We start from the raw sequence: 23,586 nt of genomic DNA, 5'->3' as shown, positions 1-23,586 counted from the left end.
TGAGTACTCTTATCCCATGCATGTATGAAGTAAACAATAATAGAGGTAATGGAGTACTGATAAAAACAATAGATAGGAATAAATAAGGAGAGACGCAGGAAGAGTAACCTGAGAAGGATGAACTCTTATCCTTAGCCACGGTATCACTAGTATTCAATTTAATTTCTACGATATTAATAATGGTTAAACTCAAGTTATGAATTTTTAAACATCATGGATGTGTTTAATATTTATGTATAACGTCATTATTGATTGTTAAATATCGATCTCTGTCAACTTTGCTCCCCATGATGTCTCGTTCGTTTACTTTTTCATATCTGTTCTTCTCATCTGTGTATTCTAATAATTATTTTTTCTTATAAGCACAACAAAATTAAAGAGAATCATTCCAAAACAAAAACTACTCTTCCACACGCCTTCCTTCGTTTTTTTTGTTTTAAATTTTGAAATCTCCAACTTAGATGCACTTCATTCCTCTATTTCACCTTATAAATTTCTCCTTTTTATCATCTAATAAAAAAAATTTAATAAACAACTTTAGAGCTCTCGCCCTGCTTGGCTTTCCCTCTACGTAATTTTAGCTCTTTTTTTTTTTAATTTAAATTCTTCGCTATAATCTTATAATTGGGCATGAGCGTCGACCATTATTTCTTAAATAAATTTAAAAAAAAAAACCCTCGAATTCCTGGCTAGGAAAATGATGTCTGTCTCTAGAATTATCTTATAGTAGTTTTTTTGTTTAAAACAAAATAAGAATTATAATTAGAATAGAAAATTACTTTCACAAATATAATGGATTAAATAAATGGACGGGTATGATGACCGTATGGTAGTAGTAGTAGTAGGCGTATGTATGGCGGGGAGCATAGGCAGTATTAGTGACAGTGCATGCATCCAAATTCGAAATTCGAAATTCGAAATTCGGTTTCGAATTCGGATCTCGTTGGTATCTATACCATGCAATGCACATAAGAAGACGCCTCGACTCGCCACATCCCACGTCACGATTTGGGGGGGTTTCCCTGGGTCCCACGCACCACAAACGGGGTCCCTGACCCTCTTACGGTTTCTTTTCTTGTGTAATTTATTGAATATATTTTAATTTTTTTTGATGGATGGAATCGAAGAGATGGCAGGAAACAGTCAACTCGATTCTTCCTCTAAATGCGATTTCCCTCTTTCTCTTCCCCTCCTCCGCTTTAGAATTGCAGTTGCGATCTTCTCCCACCTCTTTCTCCGACCTACTGCTGCTACTCTAGCTATTTCCAATCAAGTTGAGAGTAAGTTATCCCTAATATTTCTCAACCTACGCCTCTTTATCGTTATTGATCTTTACTTGCGATTTTCGGTATGTTTTATTTGATGTTTATTTTTGTTTTTTTCACTCCCTCTTACTTGTATCTGAATCTTTGTTGGATTTTAATCTTGCGGATTATGTTTCAGGTTTAATATCTAGAGTGAGTTTTGTCATAGATAAAGGATGGGGAGGGTAGTGGAGCTAGATCGTTTGCCAACATTTTCCTTCTAACTAAATGGAAGCATTGGTAATTTATTTTTCTGTTTAGATCTTTGTCCGACGTTTTCATCTGTTGTTTTCTTTTCATATATCTTATACTTTGATATGCTGCTACTTGTTATTTATTTCTTTATTTTATTTTTATTTTGATGAAAATATGCTGCTACATGTTGTGTGCAGCAAATACCTTCAAGGAAACCAAGTGTGGAAATTGTTGTCCCCGTTCTATTATGCCCTTATCCATGGGTTCATTCGTTAAGGAGAAGACCTCTGTTCTCATTGCAAGTAAGATTGGTTTCCGGGGCATTGTATTCTTGCTATCTTGTGTTTTTATAGCAGATAACTAGAGTAAAGGGTGGGAGAGACAAATTTAGGAAAGTTGGAATCTTTATTAGTTCATAAAGATTATGGAAGAATGCTAAGCTTAAAGTTGGAATCCTTTTTAAGTTCATAAGCTTAAGGGATAGCTTTGAAGGCGTAATATGATGGTGTGGTAGCCCACAGGTTGTATCAAGTACCATTGCTGCCTAATGGGGCTTTACTTTTGTCTTATAGATATTTTCATCCATCTAAAGCAGTCAAATATATGACCTCTACATTAGGGTATGCTTTCAAACTCAATGACCTTCTTCAGTTAACCCTGTATCAATTGCTAGTTGTATACCTTAGAGGATGGCATTTTATTGTTAGAAAGCTAGGTACTTTGCCCTACATGGCTTGTGTGTGTAATTAACTAGTTATTAACAAGGATGCATTACTTGCTTCAATAGGCAAAAGTGTTATGATTTTTGGAATGTGACTCGACTGTCCTAGTTTTGAATGTTTGTGTTAAGATCATATAGCATATTGTTGAAAAACTCATTTGTTAATCTAGATTTTTTTAAATATTGTATCGTTTTCGTTTCCTAAAAATACTCATATCGTATGCTTATTGGATAAAAAATTGACTATCTTTTAAGTCCCACCTTTTGCAGGCTTGGTTTTCCTTTGCATTTAAGTATAAAAGAGATTGTCAGTGATATACCTACAGTACGTGAAGCATTATAATTTTCTCTTCTGGACAGTATGGAGGGATCTGAAAATATTGCCAAGAGCAATAATGACCTTAATGTCAGTTTCGGTTATCAATGTAATCCTGAACAAAATAGTTTTGAAGCTGAATGTGAATATGAACTTCCTCCAGAGATTCAGGCTCAAGATTCCATGATAAAGTCAAGGAGTAGTTCATTTTCTTGTTTATCTGGTGCTGCAATTAGTGCAAATTTCACTTTAGCAAATACCAACATATGCAATGGTCTTATCCGTCAAGAAATCTTACCCGAATTGGACTCGCCAAATTCATTTAGAAAGATGACAACTTCTCCCTCTGTCTCGAGATTGGACCTATTGTCATCATCTTCCCAGAGCAGCATGTCAGCTGATAACGATGGCGTCGAAGTAAACAAAAGCATATGGAGATCTGCAAGTGCCCCCACAAGGGTCGAATCTTCAAGTTTTCTCAACCCTATGGACATACAAATGGCCGGTGGAGCTGCTGGGGAAGATCGAGTCCAAGCCGTATGTTCGGAGAAAAACGGATGGTTATTTTGTGGTGTTTATGATGGATTCAATGGGCGAGACGCAGCTGACTTTCTAGCTGGAACTTTATATGATAATATAGCCTTCTATCTGTATTTACTAGAATGGCGTATTAAGCAGCAAAAGGATTTTAATGGTTCATGTGAAAATATGCAAGATAAAAGGAATGACATCAAAAGTGAATTAACATTGGCTATCAAGCAATCAAAGTTTGAAGATGGAGAAGCTATTTCGTTCAAGTCTTTAGACGGAGAATTTTCCTCTGAATCTTTCCGAACTGGTGTCTTAGATTGCCTTAATCAAGCTATCGTGCAAGCTGAGAATGACTTTATGTGTATGGTAGAGCAAGAAATGGAAGATAGACCAGATCTAGTTTCTGTTGGATCTTGTGTCCTAATTGTGCTTCTTCATGGTATTGATTTGTATGTTCTGAATTTAGGAGACAGCAGAGCTGTATTAGCTACCACGGTTGCTTCTGAAAATGGTTTATTACAAGCTGTCCAACTAACGGAGAGTCATACGGTTGATAATCAGATAGAGCATGAGAAAATTTTGGCTGAACATCCTGATGATCCTTCGGTAATCATTTGTGGTAAGGTAAAAGGGAAATTAAAAGTTACTCGAGCATTTGGAGTTGGCTACCTAAAAAAGGTAATATCTTTTCTATTAATTGTGTAAGAGCATAGCAAATTTTGTTTGAGTTAGACTAATTATTGTAACTAAATTATTTTTTAATTAAATTCTATTGCAGAAAAAATTCAATGATGCTCTTATGGGCATTCTTCGAGTTCGAAATTTATGCAGTCCACCTTATGTTCATACAAATCCACATACTTTAAGCCATAAAGTGTCAGAAAAGGACTTGTTTGTTGTACTCGGTAGTGATGGATTGTTTGATTTCTTCAGCAACGACGAGGTTGTGAAACTAGTTTATCAGTTTATTCAGGAAAATCCATTTGATGACCCTGCAAAATACCTGATTGGGCAACTCCTACATAGAGCTGCAAAACATGCAGGTACTACAATATCATTCTTATTTCTGTCCATTTTAATTGTGGTGGTTTATTTGGATATAGTTCTTCATGAATTTTGTCTGATAAATAGATGTTATCTTCATCCACAAGTTAGCCTTTTCTTCTCATGTCAATGGAAATAGTTGCATGCTTCTCGTTATGGTTTAGATTCTCAGTGTAGTTTAGAATGCATTTATTTACAAGGAAAAAACTAGGACTAGCTGATTAAAGTTATAAGAGAAGAAAAATGCCTTTATTGTTTCTTTTCTAGTTTCAAAGGCTTGTCAAATTGTTTCTGCATGCTACATCGTCATGAGGTTTTCTTCGCATTACATAATCTCAAGTTGGATTGTGAATTACTGCATGTTGTTTAATGCTTGATGGAATATTAACGTTAATGGTCTTTAATTGTTCTAGGGAAAATACTTTTGAAAACTTGATGAATATAAGAATGAATCTGGCAACAAATTCCTTCTGAGATAATTATTATCTCTTTCATATATAAACAGATGTGCAAGAAAATGACTAGTAGATTCAATTATAGATACAGCTATCCATGATTTAATATATACACCACTTTTACATAATTTTGTTTTGAAGTTGTTTCAATTCTTAACCTGATGTACGTTGGTAAAATTTTGGGTCTTCTTCATAGGTGCCTCTATAGGCATGATCTTAAAGCCTAGGAGGATAGGTGATTTCTTTAAGGATATCTACTTATGAGCAAAGGATTCTGTTGAATCTGGGATTGTACCAAACATTTTTTTTATCAATGTGTGCATAATCAATGATTAATTTCATTATTTTGAGCTCTATCTTGACCTACATGTTACAGAAATATTCTTTTTAGCTTGTGCTTTTACAAAAACTAACAACATTTGTGGCTTGGCTATTGCAGTTTCTCATTTATTTTATAAATTTCTTGTTCATCAATTGTTACTTAATATATGTGCATTTACGAAGCAACTTCACTGGAAACTGGATTGAAAGTACATACCATATATGTACATCCTGTAACTTTATTGTTCATCAACAACCTTTGATTGTATTATGCTGCTACAGTAATTGGCAGATAATCTCATTAATTTGAGAATAAAACAGCCCATTGTTTTTGGCATGCATAGGCCTTCACCACCGGGCTAGATCTCTATTGTCTGATATATGATGTTGTTGGTCACTCAAAAGATGAGAAATGAGGATTTTTTACAGCATGGGTTTGCATATAAACATTCATAGACCGGAAGATTTATTTAGATAATCATTGTTTACATCTAATGTTTTAAAGTTTTATAGTTACTAAACACACAGCTTGGGCAATACCTGACATCTACATGTCAGCTAAATCCCAAAGTTTGGTGCTAATGAATCTCAACAAGTGCTTCAACCTATAAACCGTTGACATATTATGTAGAGATGGTTTATTTCTATATTATTTATGAGTGTGAAAATGATTTGCTTGTGCAATCTTACAGCTTGCCTGAATCCTTATAATTTTTGGCACCATGTATAGGTTTCACTACTGAAGAACTGATCCAAATACCTGATGGAAGGAGGAGAAAATATCATGATGACGTGACAGTTATTGTGATAATCCTTGGGAATAAGCAACGGACTTTGACAGCATCGACATCATTTTGACTTGTAATCAAACTTCTAAATTTCTCTACCATTATTTTGAAAACATTTCCCTAGTTAGTTGAAAATATTATTAGCATTATATTGATTGTAAGAATAAAATGTAAACTCTTGTCTGAGATGTCTTTGAAGTGCATAGAACTGCAGAAGTTAAAAATGTTGTTTGTTAAACATCAATTTGTCCATTTTGAGGGCAACAAATCCCTGGCTTGAATTTTGAAAAAAATTGACCATCTTCATCAAGTTGAGCAAATATCCTCTCTATTTGTAGTTGTCTATTAATATGATCACTATAGTCTTTTCCTCTAATAGTGAAATTTCAATGCATTTTCATCCTACGAACCAATTTACCTACTTTGATTGCAAAGAAAGTTTCTTCCTTGCCAAATTTGCGTACTTCCATAGCAGAGGTACAAAAATACGAACCAATTTAGCTACTTTGAGTGCAGTTTTAAGACTTGACTACAAGAAAGCAGGTGCGTGCTCTTCGATGCTTGACTTGGTACGATAAATTCTTTTAGCCAGCACTATGAGACGTTCTTGGTATTTATTAATGGGCTATATAGTTTTGGTGGGTTTCCAACAATTTCACTTCCAAATGCAGTGATACTTTGCGTTACTCTATTGAATATCTATACTTATTGCTGATATCAAGAAGTGTGTATTGGATGATTTGGTTTCGTTAGGAAATCCACTCAGTAGATGGCGATTTCCTTTTTGTGCCGAATAGCACCTGGATGAACTGGATCACACGAATCATCATAAAAATAAATCGCATATTATGTAATCACATTAATGGATCACATTAATGGTGACCCAATGCTTTTCCCATAATGATTGAGGAATAGGTCAGCACTGCTTTCTTTTGGATAGGCTTCGTTAGCTATCGGTTTGTTGCTTGCTGAGCATAGTATTGCTTCTCAGATATACCTGATTACTTGTCGATTCTTGCTTGGCCAATGGGCCATGCATAGATATAATTGCAACAAACACCTTGCTTCCTCGCCCCATTTCTTGTTTAGAGCTGAAGGGAGGACCCCCACAGTCTCCACTTGCAGTTCAACGACTGCATGTTTGCTCTTCAAATATCAGTTATCACCACCAAAGTATGAAGGAGGTAGGAGAGGATGGATATCTTCATTCCAGAGGACTACGTCAACAAGCGCCAGGAGATGAAGAGGAAGCATAGGCAAAAGCAGCAGCTCCAAACACAGACGGACAACACTGGCATGAACTTAGTCATCTGCCACGGCTTTCGCTTTCGGTCGCCATCATCGACTCCTTCCGAGAGCTCGAGTGAGCTCACGTTGGCCTCTCCTGATGCTGCTGCTGCAGCTGCAACTGCCACTGCCTCCAAATTCCCAAAGGCAACGGTAGGAAAAGATGCAATGACTCAACATCTCTTTGACTGGCTGAAGCCTTACTAGAGAATTCTATGGGTTCTACTTCTACTTGGCATTATGTGTGACCAAAAATAAATGGCTCAATGGATTGTCCGTTCCTCCGACTAAATTCAGAACTCGTCATTAGACATATGAACATTTTTGCTTGGAGAAGGCATGCTTTCATTCTGTGTCAGTGCTCAAGATTTCCCCAATTTTTTATCAGATGATGAGATTGTTCTCCTAACATTTGCTAATTAATAAGCTTAGGAGCTTTAGCAAGGAGTTATATATAATAATAATAATAATTATTAATAATAATAATAATAATTATTATTATTATTATTATTGGCAATAGTAATCAGTAGTGGAGAATACAACAGAACCAACTCAACTCAGGCCCAAAAATGATGGAATAGATAAGATGAGTCGAGGAGAATATCCCATGTGACGTGAGAGCTGGACTACTAATCCCTGGCCCGATAGGCGAAAGCCCAAAACAAAATCCTGTTTTGGTGTTTTCCTATGCCAATTTGCCAAACCCCTCCTCATTATCATGATTACGATAATATAAACTAATATAAGACTTCCGGGACTCCACTCGAGATCGAGAGAGGAGAGAGAGAGAGAGAGAGAGAGATTTCATGGGCGGGAGCGGCGTGGATCGAGAAACGGAGGGGTCGGAGGAGCAGCAGAAGCGGTCGGAGATCTACACATACGAGGCGCCATGGCACATCTACGCCATGAACTGGAGCGTCCGCCGGGACAAGAAGTACCGCCTCGCCATCGCCAGCCTACTCGAGCAGTACCCTAACAGGGTCGAGATCGTCCAATTGGATGATTCCACCGGTGAGATCCGGTCCGACCCCTCACTCTCCTTCGAGCACCCTTACCCTCCCACCAAGGCCATGTTTGTCCCCGACCGCGACTGCCTCCGCCCTGACCTCCTCGCTACCTCCGCCGACTTCCTCCGCATCTGGCGCATCTCTTCCTCCGATGACGATGATGAAACCAACGGCAACGGCGGCGTCGAGCTCAAGTCGCTCCTCAACGGCAACCGCAACTCGGAGTTCTGTGGTCCCTTGACCTCGTTCGACTGGAACGAGGCGGAACCGCGTCGGGTGGGGACGTCGTCCATCGACACCACGTGCACCATCTGGGACATTGACCGGGAGGCAGTCGACACGCAGCTCATCGCCCACGACAAGGAGGTCTACGACATCGCCTGGGGCGGGGTTGGGGTCTTCGCCTCCGTGTCGGCCGATGGCTCCGTCAGGGTTTTCGATCTCCGGGACAAGGAACACTCTACCATCATCTACGAGTCGGCCGACCCGCCCGATACGCCGCTCGTTCGCTTGGGGTGGAACAAGCAGGATCCGAGGTACATGGCCACCATCATCATGGATAGCCCTAAAGTGGTCGTGCTCGATATCCGCTTCCCGACCCTTCCGGTGGTCGAGCTCCAGCGCCACCAGGCCAGCGTCAACGCCATCGCGTGGGCGCCTCACAGTTCCTGCCACATTTGTACCGCTGGGGATGATTCCCAGGCACTCATCTGGGACCTCTCTTCTATGGGAAGTAGCGCCGGAGGACAGCAGCCGGCAGCCGAGGGTGGGCTTGATCCTATCCTCGCTTACACGGCCGGGGCAGAGATCGAGCAGCTGCAGTGGTCCTCTACGCAGCCTGATTGGGTCGCCATTGCCTTCTCCACCAAGCTTCAGATTCTCAGGGTCTGATTCCTGTATGCAATCCACATCCCACCTCCTTTTAGATTAGATCTGAGCTTCTAGCTAACTGGTTTGCTTCCTTATCAATCTAGCCTCTGCTGTTAATTTTTTGTTGATTTGCCTCTAGTTCTGGCAAATGTATCAGCATCTAAATCTCTTGTCATCTAATTACTGTATATCATCTATTGCTTGATTCCCACAGTGGGGAAGACTGCTTAACTGGATATCAACATCATAGTTCAGTTTAGCATTTTCCATTTCCTTCAGTAGATATATTTATTTTGAAGACTTCCGAGTAACAATTTGGGATGCTTTTTTGACTATATTATCAGTTACCACACATTATGAGGGTTAAGAGCTATATATTTGGTTCCATGTTAAACTTTTAACTAGTGGTGCCACGTCATCTAAATTGAGAAAGGAGAAACCCACAACAACAGAAAAACGATACTTCTACATCTCAATGATGCCTTATTTCCTGAAAGGCTTTTTTTCTTAGTTTGCTCTAAATTCTTTTGAATACCATATCAACTCCTCTTTATGCATTTTACTTATAAAGCTTTATAGATTTGTTCGTTGAGTTAAAGCTAATAGGAAAGAGAATATATATATATATATCCCTTGTTTATTTGGTTATTTCCAAAGTTAGATTAATAAAGGAGAGTTTAATTGATAGAATTGCCTTGTCTTCTCCTTTTACCCTCTTTCCTATCGTCTAATACCTATCTTTGATGCACTAGATACTAGTGCCTCCTCTGTTTTTTTCTATAACTTTGTAATACCGAGACGCTAAGAGTAGAGAGACAGAGTAATATTTATTTTACCACGTTTTACCTTATCATTTAAGGTTTCATATTATCCCCACAATGGATATTCAAAGCAGAAAGTGATACAAGTTAACCTGAAAGTGGCAGGTAAGAGAAAATCATAGATGGAGAAAATAGGAATGTGAGGGCCAAATATAAATGGATGGAACTGGGGCAGGTTGGTGGTCCTAGTGAAGTTTGGCATTAGGTGAGGAGAGCAGAATTACATAAGGGGTACTGAGAAATAAGTAGGGTTACTACTTGGAGCTTTGGTTAAAAATGATTCATGATATGGATCCTGCATTGCAAAGCAAAAGGGCTTTATTATATTCCATCCTTGCATCTGGGGAGATAAAGGATATGAGCTATGTATATTCGCAGAATTGATTGTAAACCTTTGACAGCAAGCACAATCAAGTTTAATATATCTATCTCTATGTATGTTCAAGTAAATGGTTGAAGCACTAGCGCGTAGGGATAAATCTCCTAGTATACTTAATGTTTTCATGATATGTTCCCTCTAAAAGATGAGCAAGTTTACATGGAAGACTCAACTATATAATGACTGATGATTTTATGAGTTTCTCTTTGAAGGAAAAGTTCTTATTTTTCTTCTAATTTGTCATGCCTAAATTTGCCATGTGATTCTTGTCATCTAGTTGAATCTGGTGAGTTGGATCTCAGTTAACTTGATAACCAAATAAATTTGAAGTGTACTTTTGGACAGCTATATATGTCTTTCGTCATTTTGTGCTATAATTAGTCAGATATTGCAAAAGAAATTGGAAAGTTTTTATGATCTACAGCTTGGTCCACAGTAGTGTCCTGTCCATGAGGATATAATATAATATAGTGAGGATACATAATGTGATGATGCGCATGAAATAAATAGAACAAGGTCTAAAATCAGCAATTACGCTGGGACCATAAGGAAAATAATTGATCTTTTTATAGGCAAGGTGATAAGTAAATGCTTTGCAGTCAAAGCTTGTATCTTATCTTCATCCTCTTAATACATCCAATCAGATATAAATTAATTTTTATTTATTTATTTAAAATTTGTTGAGATATTAGTGCTTAGTGCGTCATTCAGAAATGGTGGGCATGCTTTCTATAGGAGGGACAAAAGGATAATCTAAATTATTTTTCTTCATCCTACTACCTTATGTATCTTCCTCGTGGTTCTGTGTGAACTTCATGAACAGCAGAGAACTTATGGAATATCTTCAAGCAGGAAAAGCAGTGCAACTTTCTTTATCATTAAATCTGTTTAAGAAAGCTTAATTTCTTCTCTTTGATAGACTTGGGTCTGAAGGATTTTGCTGGTATTGTCATGTCAAGCTTTTAGGCATCATTGATTTGAGATTGTAAGATATTTACAGAAATTAAGGGAAATATTCACCTTCCAACGAGGTGGAGAGGTTTGATCCTAAGTTTTAGCTTACAAGAATATTTTGTTTCATGTAGAGGATCTCTCTTCTTTACTTGGTTGATGTGTGCATTGGCATAACGAGACAGGACATTGTTTCCATAACATGTCAAATGGAACATGGAAAGTTTGTCAAGGATCATGAGAAAATGGAAGATCTGAGATGTGGCCACATAGTATTGATGTCTATGAAGAATTAAAATTTACATTAGAAGTTCTTCAAATGTTTAGAGGTCCAATATAGTCAGAAAGTGGATTGAGGAGATAGGTTGAAATAAGGTCACAAAGGCACCTTCGTTCTTCAGGGGATATGTCTTATGGTGTTATACTATTATAATACTAAGATATCTGCTGTTAAGATCTATATAAACTTGCAGACATGTCACAGTATTAGGAGATAACCTTATAATGCACTGTCGTCGTATTTACAGATGGTGAAGTTATGTCATGTAGTTGGACATGTTTCACTGTAGAACGTTGGGAGTAACAAAAACTGGAAGTTTGAGGAGGTAATGGACTTTGATTCCTATCCGTTTTTAGTGGATTTGTTGCACTAATGTGACCTTGGAAACCTTTGATGATGCTTAGAGATGGCAAATTAATCAATTATATCTCACGTTTAGACATGTTGAGTATAGAAGGTTGGGAGCTGGGAGTAACAAAAGTTGGAAGCTTGAGGTGGTAATGAAGTTTGATTTCTCTTCATTCTACATAACCTCCTTCAATATCGAAGAACTGTTCTTGATCCACAGCTAAATGAAAAGAACGTATTACTTCAGTCTGTTGTGAGTTCATCATTGTGTGAAATTGTGTATGTCATTGGTTTAAAGATCAAGTTTTTTAAAGAGAATTTTCCCCAAGTGCTTTGGGCTTATCTCGTTTCTTCAGATGGTCTCTCTGGAACTAGAGACATGTTATGCCAACTGACTGCTGCATTGTGAAGTCTTGATTGTTTGCTTGATGTATGGGCCAGTGGTTCCCTGATATTTGAGGAAGTGGATATTACAGTATGTGTATTAAGAAACATGCTTATTCTCATTACTTGTGGATGGTGATGCATACAATTTTCTTTCTCGGGTAATCAGCAAGCTCTTTAAGATCTACGCCACATAGTTTATGTTGAAGATATTGCTACATAAGGTTGTAGAACGGCAATATTGCTAGGACCACAAGGAAAATCATTGATCTTTGTATAGATGAGGTGATAAGTAAATGCTTGGGAGTCAAAGCTTGTATCTTATCTTCATCCTGTTAATACTTCCAATCAGCTATGAAGTTACTTTTGATTTATTTAAAACTGTTGAAATATTGGTGCTTAGTGTGTCCCTCAAGATTGGTGGGCATGCTTTCTATAGGTAGGACAAAAGGTTAATATAGATTCTTTTCCTTCGTCCTACTGCATTATAAATGCAAGACTAACTGCTGCCTTCTCTTGTTCTTTTCTTTAGTTTACTCTGTAAGTAGATGCTACCAGGAAAAGAGAACTTGATTCTGTAAAACCAGTTGGATTACGATAATATTAGCTCCTCCAGCCTTGTGGGATCAACTTATTTGTATTATGCAAAACAGGTAATTGTTACTTTTGAGGACTTATTGCATCAGCGATAGTTTGACCATATAAAATAATTAGCTCACACAGCAGGTGATCCAATATAAGTGGATAATCATGTTTCTCATTCTATAATTTATTGCAAAAAGTAGGGTGATATTTTTAAGGTTGTGAATAAATATTTATTCTGCTTACAGCAATTCAGCAGTTGTTAGAGCTGCTACCACAGTAGTCTAATATCAAATATCATTACTATCTGCCACCTTTACTATTCTTAAAATTCTTCCTTTTGCGTGTTAGCATCTCTAGTATGACTACTTGTGCTGGCTCTAGTTCTTTAATCATGACCTTACCCATATGAGGTTCATATTTTCCAAATATGGTAACTCACTGACATAATATGTGCTCCATGTACACTCTGAAATTCTTGTGGTGAAACTCTGCATCTGTTCTGTTGGTATATCCATGTTGAGTAATGAACAATTTCTACACCTGATCATCTGCATTCTGGAAGTAAAAGAAGGTATTCGATACAGGCAATTGTAGGCACAGGTTAGCATGATACCTTTTATTGATCTGAAATGAGGTCAACTATGTTTTTGGATGGAGGTATCTGATATATGTGACGGTCTACCCCAAGTTACCATTAGAAATTGCATTTTTTTTTTTCCCTTCTTATCTCCCTGCGAGGTATTTCCTTATTTTATGTTTCGCATATTCGTTATAGTTCTATATTTGCACATATCAGACTTTATCCATCTGAACCATATTATACGTTGGCTGCTTGCACATCCCATTTTCAGTTGTGGATTTGTACTGTTTCTTGGATTCTTGAAACTTTGCCTGATTGTTTCCTGGAGTTGAAGCGACAAATGCTGTTGAAAGTTTAGGCAGTTTTGGGGTCTGTTTTGACTGAAACCATATCTTTTCATGCTATAGGAGGGATACTATAGACATGCACCTAAGTCTAAGGTGTTGATGACATGTTACGAATAAGTCGAAATGCCCCTAAGAAAGTAATTGAAGAGCTTGGTATCTTTGAGTTTTTGACCATGTACTCATGATATAAAACCTGTGCTGCTGTTGTTTTGGCTGATTTTGATGACCTGATGATCATTTAGTTGCTGAAGAATTAGAAGGAAAATATTACACTTGTCACGCCATGTCATCACGTGTTGTAATTCTCCTTCACCGATTAAAGTCACATATCTTATACATAAATATTTGATGTATTCCTTCCAATTATCTATCTCGTCACATCAAAATTAAATTGCATAAACTTTCTCTCAGTGGTTCCGCGTGATTGTAATGTCATAGGAAAGCTCAAAGCGGCGATCATGAACTTGTGGATATCCTCTTCTCATGTGTCTCTGGCCTCACAAACAGAATTCACAGCTTAAGGATGCAAGAGAAAAGGCCCATATGGAAGCCCAAGCCCAGGCCTGAACTAATGCAGGAGTCCACTCAGAAGTGGGTGATGGAGGGAAGAAGCATTGCCAGCCATACGTTGATGGATATGCTATCCGTAATCTCATCTCATCTCATCTCTTCTCCCTCCTCTCAATTCCCACTCTTTCTACACACCACAAACCTTTTGTTATCGTCTTTAGGATCATATAAACCCACACACATCTCTTCTGCTGCTGCCGCTTCACACTCTTCCCTTCGATCCATCCAACAACCATCCCATGTCGTCGGCTACGCTTCTAGTAGCCAATGCCTCTCTTCAGGTCCTCTCTCTCTCTCTCTGTTGTTCTCTCTTTCATTAGTATACCTCCTCGGTGTTTTACTATGCTTGATCAATTCTCGATCTCTATCTTGTATAATGATGATGATGTTGTATTATTGTTGGTGTAGGCGAATGGAAAGGGACTGTCGGAATTCTCCGGCCTGAGGAGCTCCACCGGCGCTCTTCCCTTCAGGAAGATCGCCACATCGGATGACTTCATCTCGGTCATCTCTTTCAAGACCTCCGCCGTATGTTTCTGAATCCAATTACTTTTTCCGTCTCCCTTAATTAGACTCGGTTTAAGATGATCACAACTTGATCCCATGCTTGGCTCTGTTTCCGCTTAGTCCAAATGCATTAATCAAATAATTAGCGAAGAGGACGTGAGTAGCCAATTTGTTGCATACGTTGCCACTTCACTGCGAGTTACTTTATAGTCTGCTATAAATCATGTTATATAGCTATAAATCATGCATTAAGGCTTTGCTCGTAAAATTGGTTTTCTTCTTATTGTGTTGTTGTATAGCTATACGTTGCCATATTTATACGATAGATGACACGTAATCCAATCATTGGTTGGGGTTCTCCTCTTTTTTTTTCTTCTTTTTTTTTTGGTGCAAAAGTAAGTGGAAATGAAATCTGCAGAGTAACGACCATCCAGTTTAAGTAAATTGATCGATAATTATGACAACTGTGTATCATTTTACGACAAACTGCTAGCTGTTACGTAGTGTTTCATTGGTAGTGTAGACGTTGAGAACCATAAGTTGTAAGAGAATACAATATTAAACAATGCATTAGGGGTCACTTAGATCACACACTCTAATAAGATGAGATTGATTTTTGTTGTGCATGCGTACGTAGGTAGGAGGGAACGGGGTTCGTGGGCCGACGGAGGCAAAGCTGAAGGTGGCGATCAACGGGTTCGGCCGCATCGGTCGCAACTTCCTGCGTTGCTGGCACGGACGCAAAGACTCCCCATTGGACGTGATCGCCATCAACGACACCGGCGGCGTGAAGCAGGCGTCCCACCTCCTCAAGTACGACTCCACCCTCGGCATCTTCGACGCCGACGTCAAGCCCGAGGGCGAAGCCGGCATCTCCGTGGACGGCAAGGTCATCAAGGTCGTCTCCAACCGCAACCCCGCGAACCTTCCATGGAAGGAGCTGGGCATCGACCTCGTCATCGAGGGCACGGGGGTGTTCGTGGACCGGGAGGGCGCCGGGAAGCACATCGAAGCCGGGGCGAAGAAGGTGCTGATTACGGCGCCAGGGAAGGGGGACATCCCGACCTACGTGGTGGGTGTCAACGCCGACGCCTACAGCCCGGACGAGCCAATCATTAGCAACGCCTCTTGCACCACCAACTGCCTCGCCCCCTTCGTCAAAGTCCTCGACCAAAAGTTCGGTACGACGTTATTACATTATTCCTAACTCCAAAATTAAAGACTCAAAGTAACCAACCATCTTAGCTAGTTTATGAATTTTACGTGCATTCACTATTAATTGTCGATCGAGTTGCATGCATGCTTCCAGGCATCATCAAAGGAACTATGACTACCACGCACTCCTACACCGGAGACCAGAGACTGCTCGACGCCAGCCACCGCGATCTCCGACGTGCGCGCGCTGCCGCCCTCAACATCGTCCCCACCTCCACCGGTGCTGCGAAGGCGGTGGCTCTCGTCCTCCCCAGCCTCAAGGGCAAGCTCAACGGGATAGCACTCCGTGTGCCAACGCCTAATGTCTCAGTGGTTGACCTCGTCGTGCAAGTGTCTAAGAAGACCTTTGCCGAGGAGGTCAACGCCGCCTTCAGGGAAAGCGCCGACAAGGAGCTGAAGGGTATCCTTTCGGTGTGCGACGAGCCTCTCGTCTCCGTTGACTTCCGCTGCACCGACGTGTCCTCCACCGTCGACGCCTCGCTGACCATGGTCATGGGTGATGATATGGTGAAGGTCATTGCATGGTATGACAACGAATGGGGTTACTCGCAGCGGGTGGTAGACTTGGCTGACATTGTTGCCAACAGCTGGAAGTGATTTTGAGTTCTATTGATGCTTAATTTCTTTCTTCTTTCTTTCTTTCTTTCTTTCTTTCTTCGATTTTCCTCTCTATCTTGTTGTGAATGTTTGTAACGATGACAACTCAGAGCCTTTTTGGTCCGTCATTGGGAGATCACAACGTAATCAATTGCAGTATAGCGATCTTGTATGTTACCAACTCCTTTATGTATCTAATACTATCGAATTAAGGGAAGTGTTCTTCATTGTTGTTCATAAAATAAAATTAATTAATAAAATATATATATTAAAAAAAAAAGGTTTCTTAAAGCACTGGATCGAGCTTTCCTTCTACTTTCTTGGGCCGTCCGCCCATTCATGGGTATTGCTGCGTCCCGATTACATATATTGGTGGGCCGGATCCAGTTGGGCTGAATTTAAAAATTAAAAAAAAAGGCCCATGATGAAACAAAGGCCTACTGATCTCCCAAGAATATATAAAATATATATGGCAAAGGAAACAATGAGTGTTAACTTTGTGTCTACTTTTTTTGGGGGGGGTGGGGGGTGGGGGGGGGGTGTGTGTGTGTGCTTGTAATGAAGTTAAGGATGACAACGTACTTGTTCAAGAGCCGCGAGTAAGAAGAGATTGAAAAGGATTAAAGGATCGATCACGGTAGAGATCCTAACAATAATGGTGATCGAGTTAAGGGTCAGATAAAATCAAGAGGCCGATGAATAAAAGGGAGGGACCCAGAAAGGATTGATGCAATGAAACCTCCTCCTGGATTTTTGCCGCATGGGAATCCAATTCCATATCATGCATGGTTTCCATCAGTACTACAACCACAATGAATTAATTGGATACGTTTATGGGCTCTAGATTTGAGCGTTACACACCGTTATCATCACATCTTTCTTATTTTTTTTTCACCCCCTTTGATATTTTTGGGCCTTGCATATATATATATATATATGATGCCCCATGATTCAGAGACCTTGATACCCACCATATATAATTTGATCCCATCTCACGCCCACCTTCTCAAATTGTGAGTGGTCCTTTGAGCATGATAGTGCCACCTCACAGAGATCATATCTATCATTAATACAGAAAAAAAAATGTCAAGCCTTTTGGAATGTCTATTCCTTCCACGAGAGGTAAGTTGAAAATTTTTACATCACGAATAATGTCGGTTGGATGATCTATCACTTAGATTGTTTTTATATGTGCTCAATAGCTAAAGCTGTGAAGAAGACTTGTATGCTTGGCGTTTTTTTTTTTTTTTTTTCTTTTCTTTTGGTTGTATTATAGTTTTGATAATGAATAGTGATGGTGGTCCGGCAACAACGTACAGTTCCCCTAATCAGGAAGAAGACATTAAAGCTCTGGGCCATTAAATTCCAAGCTACAAGACAAAAGGGGTTGTGGTTTGCATGATCGTCTATGAGGGAGATAGCTCCGTGGAGATGGTGACAACTAATATTATTGTCTCTCTCGATCTCTCTTTCTCCCAACCTCTCTCTTCTCAGTAGGACAAGGAATAAGATAAGAAAGAGCTGCTGAGCTTGGAATTTGCTCTATGACATGTGTGGGCACTACAACCTTTAAAAGAAATTAATTGTAATTGACAATTGGCCTGCATTTGCGTGGAACTTTTAAACTAGTCTTGGGGTAGTAGACAAATGAATCTGAATTCAATATAGCATGACTGCCATCTTGTTATCTTCTCGTCGACAGGTAGGTGGTGTACATGCAGTAACAATCCATCCAGGAGGGTTTGCGATGAGTAGTCGTAGGACAAGTACTCCTTTTATTTATATATATATATTATCATTTGGGACCATTAAAATCCGCTTAGATTCAAGCACCAGCAAGGTAAGCAAAAGTTAGATGGTTATATCATCCATATAAGATGGATAGGTAGATGGATAGATTCCAAGAAAGAAATATAATAAAGTAGATAGCAGTTTGTGGGTGGCATCTTTTGCTCCAAGATATCTAACAGTGGGGTGCCTTGAAAGTTGAGATCTCCACATCCCCACAAGTTGTTTTCTTCCTCCTCTTCTTCTCCTTTTTGTTAATCCTCCCTTGTTTCTAGTAATGCGATGGGATTAATTCTTTTTTATTTGTGGCTTGAAATAGATCTCCCGATCAAACTCCATTAATTAGATGTGGACACTGGCCTAGCTTGTTTCATCTGATCGAGAGAGAGAGAGAGAGAGAGATATAAATAAATATATATAATTATATATGTGCTATGTAATTATTGTGGAAGAAGAATTCAATGGGGGAAATTATTCAACTCTCAACTCTAAAAGGACACTTGATTGATCGATCTCTTTTGTTTTAAAAAGAATCCTATCCCTATCGTAAAAGGAAGCTCCTGCCTGCCTGCCTTGAAGGCTTGAAGGCCAGCAGCATAGTTGTGTGTGGGGAACATCGGCCACGCACGGCACCCCAATTAACTTCATTTTCTCCCCCTCTCCCCCTCCCTTAAAATTGGGTCAGATGGGGGAGGGGACATCGATCCCACATTCCGATACAAGTAAACCTCAGAGACTTTGGTGGCAGAAAGCAATTAAAAGTTACCAATTTTTCTTTCTTTTCTTTTTATTTTTATATTTTTAAATGCACTAGGTTGCGAGATTCTAGTGTGACTTCATTACCTTATTTTTTCTATGCTATAAATATAATAGGCGAGGCCAAATAAATAAATAAAAGCATGAATGGTCAACTGATGGATATCAATGTTCAAACAAACCTGTGCACAAACTAATGGGGGCCCATAACTCCATCCTCATATTTATCAAAAATCCAAGATAAAGCCAAGGCATGTGTAAAGTTTACTATTCACCTGCTTAGAAAACAATACATTATATAAAAATAATCCTATATGGGTTGCTTGTCTTTATCTCAAGGCCTTTTCCCACTTCCTATGCAAAAAGATGACCAACCCCTCACTCTCACTTTTGTCCACATCCATTTGGTAATTCCCTCGGTTGCATCTGATACGATTACCTAGCTACAAGTGGGTGAATAATAAAAGTTTTTTTTTTTTTAAAATAATAAACAAGATTTTATTTTATTTTATTTATTAAAAAAGAAAAGAAATAAGTACTAGGTGAAAGTAAAGGTTCCGTTTTATATATAACCATAAAAAGCCAACATGGTAGGTTTGCTAGATAAGTTCCCTTTATTGCTTTCTCCAATTCACATGTCACTCGTGCTCCATTAATTACAATCCAAACAAGCATATACATAGATAAGGCAAAAAAAGAAACGTATGGGTCGAGAAAATAAAGGAGTAGCTAGCACCTTTATTATTATTATTATTATTATTATTTTCATTGAAAGAAAAAAAAAAAAAAAAAATTGGCATCTGATGCCATAACTTTGACTTGGTCCTTTCTACCTTAGCAGTCTTCATGGATTTTAGACTTTAGTGAAACAGAACAAAAGAAAGGAAAAGAGGAAAGGGAAAGTTGCAGGTGGTGGCTTCCCCGCACTTGGAAAAGCTTGACAAACAATTTACGTACGTACAAGTGAAAGTATAAGACGACAAAACTCATCTTAATTTACAATGCGGTGACTTAAATCAACAATGGATCGATTTATACGCCGATATATATTAGACCACCTCATTGGTTTTTGTTGCATTCTTAATTTTGATATCTCTGGTGGATACTCCGTACGGTAGTTTAAATAGTAGAGTTTTTAACTCTTTCCATCAATCAAACAACAAGGAAGACTTCATGTCATGACGTGCAGTGCAGCAAACATCACATGCATATGTTGTCATGTTATTTCAAAGAGGTACGAAGCCATTTATACCAGAGGAGCGTGCAATCATCATGCAGCGCTGTGTAATCGGATGGATCGTCGTGGTTATAGTTTACGTTTGACCAGAGCTGGTACTTAGTGTAGGTATTACGTAACATGCAGTTTGTTTAATTTCTCCTATAAAAATTATAATCAATGCTCTAGATCTGTAAAATTTGCAGAAGATTAATGCGAGGCGTGCATGATGATGCACGACACACTTCACGAAGAGTTCCATTTTATTTGACGAAATTCTCGGAGAACGGAGAAATAAAGAAATGGACAAAGGTAAAGTAAGGGGAAAAAATAAATCCCCCTTGGGCAAGAGATGCAAGCATGCAGTCAGGTGGTGGTGGTGGTGAGGTAGTGGGGTGGTGGTTTTCCAGTACCAATGAACCAGGCAGAGGCTAGTACGGAGTTTAGTGGTCCCTTCTCCTCGACGCCAGTAGCACCGGTACCCACCCACCAGCTGCCCATCGCACTTGTATGTAAATTATATATATATATATATAGACAAACAGATTAACACACACACCAATATGCATTTTTTACATGACATGACTGCAAACGGCATCATAGGCGCAGGCATGCTATAGACCTATAAAGAAGGGACTAGTTATTTTGAAGAGTAAAAAAGAATAAATGTACGAATCGGTTGCTAACGAGGAGCGGATCAAACTGGATAAACTCTGAACTGGCCCGTTTGTTTACACACCGTTTCAGAAAAGGGGAGGGGTTTGAGCTTGCGTTACTCAATTACTCCAATATGTACAGCGGAGACTTTCTTTTACCCGAAATGTATAGTAACATGGTATAAAGGCCATCGAAATAACTGCCATCAAAGTTTGTGCAGCGCAACAGGTGAACCCCCCCCGCCCCTCTGAAGTCCACGAACTAACCATCGAAACAAACAGGGAGAGAGAGAGAGAAACGATAACTACTGGAGGAAATACCAGAACACATAGAAATTAAAAACAAAAACAAAAAACCGACTACGAGGACGGTTGCCTATTCGATGTTTTGATCCAAAATCCCAAAAAAGGTACCCCAGAAGGGAAAAGAAAAAGGAAATAGAAAAAGAGACCTCTGAATTGGTGCGGATCATGGCATGAAGATGTAGAGGGAGGCGTTCTTGGTGGAGTTGCAGATGGGACACGTGTCGACCTTGGAGTCGCAGTCCTTGCATAGACACAGATGTCTGCAGGGAAGCAAAAGCACGCACACGTCCTTGGCGTTGCACACCTTGCAGGATCTCCGGTACCGCAACTGCTCGTTCACCTTCGCCACCCCCTTCTCACCTCCTTCGAAGCAGCACGATTCAGCGTCATCGGCGGCGGCGGCGGCGAAGCCACCCACGTCATCGCTATCGCCGAATCCCTCGGATCGCCGTACTTCGCCGCCGTTGTTGTTGCTGTTTATATTATTCTGGAGGACTTGCTCGAGGCTGGATCGGAGGCTGGAGACGATGGCCTCGTTGTTCTTGGCAACATTGAACCAGATCTGATTCTCCGCGCTCATCTGCCGAACCTTCTCCTCCAATTCCATGTTCCTCTTGCTCGCGTTCTCCAGCTCCGCTTCCTTTTCCTTCAGCCGCCGCACCGCCTTTTGCTCCACCGCCGATAGGAGGATGCGGCAGTGCCTCTTCCTCGCCTCCTCTAATCCCGATCTCAACCTCTCGTTCTGTAGAAATTCCAAATATCTGATCAGAATCGAAAAGAACCGATCGATTCAACAGAAGGAAGAGATTACATTAGATCGCGGAATTGAACAAACCTGGAGGCGGAGGAGGGCGTCGATCTCCAGTCTCTGGTGGCAGAGATGGGAGAGGAGGTCGTGCGCGAGCGGCCGACCACTGGTGGACGTGCCAACGGATTCGAGCATCCGGCTCTGGTTGTTACCGGTACAGCCGGTCACATCCGTCATCGAAGGTTTCGCCGGAATCGCCGACACGGCCGGGTACCGGAACGACGCGCTGATTTGGTTGTGCTGTATCGGGGCCGCTGCCATGGTAGCTTGGTCTCTGCTTCGCTTCCTCTGTCCGGATGCATTGCAGGTAAGGTCGCTCTGGGGGTCGCTGAACACTCCGCCGCCATTATTAACTGCATCGATCGGATCTTTACTCAAATCAATCCTCCAAATCATTGATTGGGTAGAGAGGTGGACGAATGGATAGGATGGGATGACTCACCGAGTTGGGCGTAGGCTCCGAGGAGGTTGCGATCTTGAAGCATCTGGAGCTCTTCCAACAAGTCGTTCCGAGCCCTGATGGAGAGGCAAAAGGACGAGAACAAATCCACTGAGACGAAGAACTAAATATATATTTGTATATACATATATATAGGCGAGAAGAAGAGGAGGAAGAAGCGGTAGTAGTATCTTTGTTTTCTTTATTTTCTTTTCCTTACCTGCCGCCGAAGTCAGGGGAGAAAGCGATGGAGGGGTAATGGGCTTGCACGGCCATTATTTTCCCTTGCAGCGATATCGGTTAGAGAAGCGGAGAAGAGCAAGAATAGGGGAGATAAGTGGCGAAATGGCGTTATGGGGAGATAAGGGTGGTGGTTTTCCTTTATATTTATATATGTAGAGAGAGAGAGAGAGAGAGAGAGAGAGAGAGAGAGAGAGAGAGATGATATATAAGTGGAAGGACACGTATGGCGCAGGTGCGCTATAAAGGGGACAAACTGATGACGAGGAGAGGCAACGAAAACGAGCGGACTCCACTCCTTATCTAACGCTCTAGGTCGCTCCTCTGTACTAAAATAAATAAATAAATAAATAAATAAATAATTAATTAATTGATGGAGATCTCATCGAGTGTGAGTAAGGAGTAACTTTGCTTTTGTTACTTTATATATATATATATATTTATTTATTATAGAGGTGGGTGAAGAGATAAAAGAGAAGGGTTTCACTAAAAGCTCGCCGGTGAAATTAATGATCCGCAACGGACGGTCAAAGCAAAGGGGACAACGCACACGAGATACGAGTGAATAAAGAGCTCTCTCGCTGCATGCCAACCCACGCGCTTCTCATCTTTCTGGCTCAATTAATTTCTGTTTACGAGGATGATGATAGAACGATTTATGTGGCTTTTAATTTCAGTTACTGCTACTGTTTCTAATTGGGGGAAATTTTAAAATAGGATGATGGATTGGGCTTTCTCACCGACTCATAGTAATGTCACGTGGCAGCAGTTGGTAAAAGTCGGATGGGTTTCCGATCTGATGATGCGTTGCACCTCAGATTCCATCGCCAAACAGCAATTACCTTTTTATCGTATCCGCGGCGCTGGACCACTATGTTTGCCATTTAAACGTGATTTATTATGACTGAATAATTATATAATTAATTAAAAATAGGTCAACAAATATTTGTACCCTATAAAATAATACTATTAGG

At 40.0% G+C, this 23,586-nt stretch overlaps 4 protein-coding genes across 9 annotated transcripts; 3 read left to right on the top strand and 1 right to left on the bottom strand.

Moving 5' to 3' along the window:
• The first annotated feature begins 1,126 nt into the window (after positions 1-1,126).
• Positions 1,127-5,982, top strand: LOC140758855 (probable protein phosphatase 2C 39). 4 transcript variants are annotated; one of them, XM_073095224.1, is made up of 6 exons: positions 1,127-1,280; positions 1,444-1,544; positions 1,697-1,801; positions 2,491-3,745; positions 3,846-4,110; positions 5,618-5,982. In XM_073095224.1, exons 4-6 carry the CDS (start codon positions 2,582-2,584, stop codon positions 5,743-5,745), a joined length of 1,557 nt encoding a protein of 518 aa, XP_072951325.1. In that variant the 5' UTR covers positions 1,127-1,280; positions 1,444-1,544; positions 1,697-1,801; positions 2,491-2,581; the 3' UTR covers positions 5,746-5,982. The 4 variants fall into 4 exon arrangements, with proteins under 4 accessions (XP_072951325.1, XP_072951334.1, XP_072951343.1 ...); XM_073095233.1 differs by lacking the exon at positions 1,444-1,544; XM_073095242.1 differs by lacking the exon at positions 1,697-1,801.
• Positions 5,983-7,707: 1,725 nt separating this feature from the next.
• On the top strand, positions 7,708-14,098 carry LOC140758884 (WD repeat-containing protein LWD1). 3 transcript variants are annotated; one of them, XR_012104170.1, is made up of 3 exons: positions 7,708-8,865; positions 12,535-12,655; positions 13,953-14,087. XR_012104170.1 is itself a non-coding variant. In XM_073095285.1 (2 exons), the coding sequence occupies exon 1, from the start codon at positions 7,769-7,771 to the stop codon at positions 8,858-8,860; it is 1,092 nt and encodes a 363-aa protein (XP_072951386.1). In that variant the 5' UTR covers positions 7,708-7,768; the 3' UTR covers positions 8,861-8,865; positions 13,958-14,098. The 3 variants fall into 3 exon arrangements, 2 of the variants coding, with proteins under 2 accessions (XP_072951386.1, XP_072951375.1); XM_073095285.1 differs by lacking the exon at positions 12,535-12,655 and having other exon boundaries at positions 13,958-14,098; XM_073095274.1 differs by lacking the exon at positions 12,535-12,655 and having other exon boundaries at positions 13,953-14,094.
• Positions 14,099-14,206: 108 nt separating this feature from the next.
• Positions 14,207-16,630, top strand: LOC140758875 (glyceraldehyde-3-phosphate dehydrogenase A, chloroplastic). Its single transcript, XM_073095261.1, has 4 exons — positions 14,207-14,365; positions 14,493-14,612; positions 15,229-15,772; positions 15,901-16,630. The coding sequence occupies exons 1-4, from the start codon at positions 14,324-14,326 to the stop codon at positions 16,401-16,403; spliced, it is 1,209 nt and encodes a 402-aa protein (XP_072951362.1). The 5' UTR covers positions 14,207-14,323; the 3' UTR covers positions 16,404-16,630.
• Positions 16,631-21,155: 4,525 nt separating this feature from the next.
• LOC140760112 (probable BOI-related E3 ubiquitin-protein ligase 2) lies at positions 21,156-22,766 on the bottom strand. The gene is made up of 4 exons (XM_073096936.1): positions 22,593-22,766; positions 22,376-22,449; positions 21,961-22,286; positions 21,156-21,867 (listed from the first exon to the last, which is right to left on the bottom strand). The coding sequence occupies exons 1-4, from the start codon at positions 22,646-22,648 to the stop codon at positions 21,289-21,291; spliced, it is 1,035 nt and encodes a 344-aa protein (XP_072953037.1). The 5' UTR covers positions 22,649-22,766; the 3' UTR covers positions 21,156-21,288.
• Between the last annotated feature and the right edge of the window lie 820 nt (positions 22,767-23,586).

The sequence above is a fragment of the Typha angustifolia genome, chromosome 1, assembly GCF_048772165.1.
Source record: "Typha angustifolia cultivar Huaian chromosome 1, ASM4877216v1, whole genome shotgun sequence".
Taxonomy (NCBI): Eukaryota; Viridiplantae; Streptophyta; class Magnoliopsida; order Poales; family Typhaceae; genus Typha; species Typha angustifolia.
The sequence above is the reverse complement of the archived record's forward strand: the minus strand, read 5'-3'. Positions and strand labels throughout refer to the sequence as shown.

Coding starts and splice junctions, on each gene's coding strand:
- LOC140758855 (XM_073095249.1), top strand. CDS start 2,582: ATGGAGGGATCTGAAAATATTGCCAAGAGCAATAATGACCTTAATGTC. Junction 3,746..3,845: donor GAGTTGGCTACCTAAAAAAG/GTAATATCTTTT, acceptor ATTCTATTGCAG/AAAAAATTCAATGATGCTCT. Junction 4,111..5,617: donor TAGAGCTGCAAAACATGCAG/GTACTACAATAT, acceptor CACCATGTATAG/GTTTCACTACTGAAGAACTG.
- LOC140758884 (XM_073095285.1), top strand. CDS start 7,769: ATGGGCGGGAGCGGCGTGGATCGAGAAACGGAGGGGTCGGAGGAGCAG.
- LOC140760112 (XM_073096936.1), bottom strand. CDS start 22,648: ATGGCCGTGCAAGCCCATTACCCCTCCATCGCTTTCTCCCCTGACTTC. Junction 22,450..22,592: donor TCCCCTGACTTCGGCGGCAG/GTAAGGAAAAGA, acceptor CCTCTCCATCAG/GGCTCGGAACGACTTGTTGG. Junction 22,287..22,375: donor CGGAGCCTACGCCCAACTCG/GTGAGTCATCCC, acceptor CGATCGATGCAG/TTAATAATGGCGGCGGAGTG.
- LOC140758875 (XM_073095261.1), top strand. CDS start 14,324: ATGTCGTCGGCTACGCTTCTAGTAGCCAATGCCTCTCTTCAG. Junction 14,366..14,492: donor TAGCCAATGCCTCTCTTCAG/GTCCTCTCTCTC, acceptor TTGTTGGTGTAG/GCGAATGGAAAGGGACTGTC. Junction 14,613..15,228: donor TCTCTTTCAAGACCTCCGCC/GTATGTTTCTGA, acceptor ATGCGTACGTAG/GTAGGAGGGAACGGGGTTCG.